Source organism: Gossypium raimondii, chromosome 1 (assembly GCF_025698545.1).
Source record: "Gossypium raimondii isolate GPD5lz chromosome 1, ASM2569854v1, whole genome shotgun sequence".
In the NCBI taxonomy this organism is placed as follows: Eukaryota; Viridiplantae; Streptophyta; class Magnoliopsida; order Malvales; family Malvaceae; genus Gossypium; species Gossypium raimondii.
In genome coordinates this window covers 12,172,723-12,178,941 of record NC_068565.1, presented here as the reverse complement: position 1 = coordinate 12,178,941, position 6,219 = coordinate 12,172,723, and the positions used below count along the sequence as shown (strand labels likewise).

General features: G+C 31.1%; 1 protein-coding gene across 1 annotated transcript; it reads left to right on the top strand.

The window, feature by feature from the left end:
* Window positions 1-3,954: 3,954 nt before the first annotated feature.
* On the top strand, window positions 3,955-5,006 carry LOC105782563 (uncharacterized protein At2g29880-like). Its single transcript, XM_052629558.1, has 4 exons — window positions 3,955-4,127; window positions 4,246-4,315; window positions 4,391-4,649; window positions 4,714-5,006. Exons 1-4 carry the CDS (start codon window positions 3,955-3,957, stop codon window positions 5,004-5,006), a joined length of 795 nt encoding a protein of 264 aa, XP_052485518.1.
* Window positions 5,007-6,219: the final 1,213 nt, after the last annotated feature.

The following is a 6,219-nucleotide window of genomic DNA, read 5'->3' as shown; positions in this document are numbered from 1 at the left end:
CATTTTTATGAGGTGTAATCGGGTCACCTAGTAACAATTTAATTTATTAAAATAACAATTTTGGTCTACGAAATTTAAAAAAATGGGTTCGGGAGTCGATTACGTACGAGGAAGGATTAGCACCCTCGTAACGCCCAGAATTGATACCTAATTGATTAATTAATATCTTAATGTCGAAAATTGAAAATTTTTGAAGAGATTTAAAATATGGTCCTTTGTTAAAATCGTTTAATTGAATTTTTTTTTTAAAAAGGGTGTACTTCACGTTAATTGGGAAAAAGAATTATGTCCTGTAAGTTAGGACACAATATCTTAAATCCCAAAATGAGGATAAACACCGAGAGTTTTACTTATTTTTAAAGGTTTTTGATTATCTCGGTTTTAGAAAAGAAATCATATTCCATAAGTTAGAATACGATTTTTTATTTCCCGAGATTATTAAAACTTATGTTTAAAAAAATGGTTTGTGTACTCGGATTTATCAAGAAAATAGAAATCCCGTAAGTTAGGGAACTACCTTTCGAATTCCAAAATACGAAATATTGCTTATTATTAAAAAACAAAATTTGTGTATTGGACAAAGATTGAAGCAATGTAAATTGGTAGTAAAATATAAAATAATAAACAATGGTGTTAATATGCATAAAAAGCGTTAATATGAATGATAATTGTACTAATAAGCAATTCACAATACATATCACTTTAATACCAATATTAACAATCAAAGAAAAAATAAAATAAATAATAACAATGATAACAATAGTATTTTGATCTAAATAATAACACTCTGTTTGGTTCGATGTAATGCGTATAGCATTACGCGTCGAATCGATGGGCCCCACCCATTCTAGCGTTTGGTTCGCTGGTTTGCCCATTACGCGCCTAATCCATTACGTGCGTATTCCTCATTCCTCCCCGATTTCTATTCCCTGCCCAAAGTTCAGAATAGCTTCCGTTTAGCATTCTTGAAATTTCTATGCCCTGTTTTGCCCTCATCTTCCAAGTCGAAATCCACCTCCAGAACTCTCCCTCCCAACATCAAAGAAGCTGCCAGGTGAGTGACCTCCACCGCTCCCCTTTCACTTTCATTTGATTGTTTTGTCGAACCAAACTCACCTTCTGTTCTTGAAATGCAGTGAGTAGGGAAGTCCAAAAACAGACTTCTGTTCTTCAAATTTCAACAAGTATCTCCAAAGAAACCCAAAAGAAAACCTTTCCAATTCAATAGGTAAATATTGTCTGCCCTACAATTTTTCTGTGAACGTGTTTTCCCTTTTATTTATATGATGAGAGATTCATCAAATTAGTTGAATCTCTATTTACAATCGTTTAAAATTGGCATCTAAGGTTTCTGAAAACTAAAAAATTCGACCAAAGTCACTCCCTTTGTAGCATTACGCCTTCTCTCTTTGGAGTTGGTGAGTCGAGTTGCGGCCTTTAAAAAGAAAAACACTATTTCCCTTTTCACACATGAACACCACCCAATTATCACACCTCTTTTCTTCAGCACAATTTATTTCCCCCTTCAATTGAGCTCCACACCGTCTTTCCCCCTTTCATGGATTCCTCTTTGGTTTTCATTTTCCCTTCAGCTCTATCAAACTTTCGTTTCACCCATCAATCGGCACCGCTTTCTGCCTCTTCAGTTTTATCAAACTTTCTTTTCTAAACATAGTCTTGGAAGAATTTCAACTACCTATTTTTGAAACTGGGAATTTCATATGAAGATCATGATGGTGAAGGACAGAAGGGAGGGCCGGCTGGTTATCTTGCTTGGAAGATATCTTAGTGTCAAGAAGAAAATCTAAATTGATTTCATAGCTTAAAATTTATGGCAAACTACTTAGAAATAGAAATTTAAGACGCTATCATCATTCATATAGCAAATATGATTTCCTCGTTTGGGTTCTTAAATATATATATGCTAAATTAACAATGGTTATACCAATAATAACTAAATTGATATAAAGGTTAAATATTATATCCTTTATGTCTAGCTAGGGTAGCATTTTTAGACATATTATGATATCAAACTTATCAAATATCAATTTGTAAGTGATTGTATAAATTAATGGAGTTATGTTTTGTGTGTTTTGTATGTATATGTTACTCTAAGTTGTTGCTCGCTTTTAATACAACCACAATTGTATTAGTTGACAAAATAATATTGTGATAATTATTTTAATACTAGTTGATTTTAATTTGATTTCTGAATTTAAATTCTTTTGTATATTAGCACCCTTGTTAAATTTCTTCTTCTTTGTGTATCGACCTTTGTTGTTCCAGTAAATTGATGTTTAATGTGAACTTTTGTAGGTATTGGACTGTTAGCTACCGATTTGTTCCAGACATAAATTGTTTGCAAGCTGAAGCTTTAGTTGCAATTTAAGAGGTATTTTATAGTTGCAATTCAAGAGGTTTTTATAGTTGTAATTCTGGTTTGAATCCAACTTTTCATTATGAAAGCCTATGACTGTTTTGAATTTAGATGGAAGATTGTTTTGAATCTGATATGCAGTTTATTGTTCTGAAGTTTGTCTTATTTAGATGAGGGTGAAGTTTGTCTTATTTAGATGATTCTGATCTGCAGTCTAACGTGATTTCTTAGGTCAAATATCTGTATGTTGTTTGACATGGCTTGCGTTTAGATGTGTTCTTATTTAAATTTGAATGTGTTCTTATTTAGTGCAGCAAATGACCACTGCTTAAATTATTAGCTTTGATTAGGCTCTTTTTTGCTCTCTAATTATGAACTATGTGCCAATTTAGAGATCTGAAAACCCTTTTGTTTCTTATAATCATTTAACTATCGTTAAAAATTGGCATCTAATGTTTCTGAAAACTAGGGTTTAAATTAGTGCAATGTCGGGGTTACAATGTATTACTGTAACTGAACAGTTTATTTGTGTAAAGTTAACAGCCATGTCAGCCGACCATTAGCAGTTTATGGTTTTGGACTTAAGAAAAAAGAAACGTTGTAACATTTTAAAATAGGGTAAATTTTTAATAAACTGTTCAGTTTGTGTGGTTTCTGTAGGTGAACTTAATTCTTTCAGAAGAAGATGATTAGATTGTTCTTTTCTAGTTTTTAGATGCAACATATTGGATTCTGTTGCTTCCTTATGTCTATGTATATGTGCATGTACTTGATGATAAATATTTTTTGGCATACTGATTTCTAAACTTAGAGGGTATAAAATATTTTGGTTATAGGTCTTCGGTGGTTTGAAATGTTATAGGAATCTTCTTCCTTTCATGGTCTATTTTCATTTTAATTTGAAGTGAGACAAAAATAACTTGTCCTTTAGTGCAGCAATTGATCACTACTTAAATTATTAGCTTTGATTAGGCTCTTTTTTGCTCTCTAATTATGAACTATGTGCCAATTTAGAGATCTGAAAACCCTTTGTTTCTTATAATCATTTTGTGTGTATGAAAGGAATATTGAAATATTTTATAAAGTATACTCCATGAGGTGGCCTGTGCTTCGTATTCAAACTGACCTTTTGTGATTCTTTCTGCAGCATTGGTTTCTTAGTTGATAATGCTATATATATACCCAAGGAAATATCTTTTTTAAAAAGCTTTTGGGTCATTTTCAAACGTGATTTTCCTGATGAAAAGCATTTAACTTTGTTTCTAATGTTGTAAATACATCTCTTGGCATTTATTTTTCCTTTGACCTGAGTTCTGGAAATGATTCGACATTAGCTTTGAATAGAAAATGCATATCAAAGTAAACAGGAACTTTAGTGGTGTTTTTGTGTTTTTTGTATTGTACTAAACTTGTTGAATTATTATTTGATTTCTTTTCATTCATCATGTGTTATAATTTTATATAGTGTTGAGTTTGTGATTCATGATATTGAACTCAATTTTAATTTTATAAAGTGTTCACCTTTTGATTCATGATATTAAACTTAATTTTAATTTGTTTTTTTTCTTAAGATAATTATGTCAGGTGTTTCAGAATCAAATGTTCCTTCCCAATCATCTCGAGGAACCAAAAGGAAATGGGTTCCAGAAGAATATGCATCACTGGTTTCTTGCATGGTGGACTTGCACAATGTTGGGACATTTAACGACGTCTGGGGTTCAAAGCGGTTACTTAAGCGAGTTAGAAAAATGTTAGAAGGCTTTACCCAATGCGATGTTGAAGGCAAGACCTAATATCAAATCAAGGATTGGGTTACTGAAAAGAGATTGGTCAATAGTGTATGACATGCTTAATGGCCAAAACAATAGCGGTTTTGGTTGGGACGACCATAGGCAGGTCATTGTTGCTGAAGATGTGGTTTGGGACTCTTATTTAAAGGTAAGAATGAGTTCAACTCTTTATTATCCTATTCTTACCAAACTTATAACTAATATGATTTCCTCGTTTTTATAGAGTCATAAAGAAGCCGGTCAGTTCAGAGATCGTAGTTTCCCTTACTACGACCAACTTACTGCCATATACGCAAAAGATCGAACGACTGGGAAAGACGCTCAAACAGCCGCTGACGTTCTTGAAGAAATAAATGCTGAGGATGTACCTTCTGCAGATATTAATGAAGACAGAAATGAATACTATGATTGCGATGCTAATGTCTCTTTGGATGACATGGATGTTTCTGCCACGGAGCCGCAAACAAACAAAAACCAAGGGGGTTCCTCATCTTCAAAGAGGAAAAAAAAAGAATTCTGATGCAACTGGTCATTTGTCTTCTTCAGTTAATGATGCTTCCACTTTATTGGCTGAAAACATGCGGGCCATTGGCGAACAAATCAGTAGGAGTATTGCCTCCAATGTGGTAGTTCACCAAAGGTCAGAAGAATACCAGAGCATCCAAGAAAAAGCGTCAAATTTATATCCAACCTTATGCGAAATAGAAGGTTTAACTGTGGATGAACGGTTTCGAGCATTGAGTAAGATTCCAAATCATCCAACTCAAATGCACGTTTTCTTTAGTTTACCTTCTGATGTACGGTTGGAATGGGTTAGAAGATTTCTTCCTGACCATTAAAATTTATGGTTTTGTTGATGACATTTTCGTAACTTTTTCTGTTTGTGATACCATTAAAATTTACTAGAATTTCATGAATCTCATTTAACCTTTTGTTAATATTCATTGTAATTATGTTTATGCAAAATATAATTCTAAAGTTATTTATTACTGCTAATATTTTTTTATTGTAGAATAATTAAGTTATTTGTTCCACAAATGATATTTTAGCACATTAAATATGTATTGCGTTTAATAATAATAAAGTAGATTATAAATTATAATTTAAATTATATTTTATATTATTATATATTATGATTTTAGTAAATTCATATAAGAATAAGAATTTTATTAAATTCTATATTATTATTAAATTATATTTAATTATAATTATTTTAAATTATATTTTATAGTGTTATATATTATGATTTTATTAGTAAATTCATATTTAAGAATATTTATTAATCATTTTATTAAATTATAAATTTTTATTAAATTATATTTTATAACAATTATGTTAAAATATGATTAAATTATTTATTATTTATACTAATAATCTTATTAAAATTTAATAACAATAACAATAATCATCTATCTTAAAAAAAATTCTGCTAAGGGTATTCTAGTCATTTTAGCTTTTTTCCTTATGCTATTACACCTCCATTCCATTCAACCAAACACAAGAATACCATTACGCCTCTATTCCATTACATTCAACCAAACAAAAGAATTACCTATTACGCCTCGATTCCATTACGCATCCATTCCATTACGCCTCTATTCCATTACAGCGAACCAAAGGTGGTGTAACTATTCTACGATCTTACCTCGACAACTAGGGTGTAGAAACGAAGTTGAACTAATCTGAGGCTTTAGCTTTTCCCTGATTTAAATCCATACGTGGTCTATCTTGATCTAAATAGAAAATTTCAATCCATTTAATACCTCTAGCATTCAATTTAGTCCATATTTCATATTTATGCAAAAATATTATTTTGCCCCTAATATTTTAACTTTTCACAATTTAGTCCTTAAGCTCATAAATTGAAATTTAAGCATTTTAATCCTCTTCTCAAGCTAACCGAATTCTCTAAGGACTTACCAACCCATACCAATCAGCATTTCATAAATTTAACATGAACTTTTACTATTTTTACAAACAAGTCCCTAAATGAAATTTTCATCAAAATCACTTTACCAAACTTGTTTATTTATAAACAAGGACTCATAATCT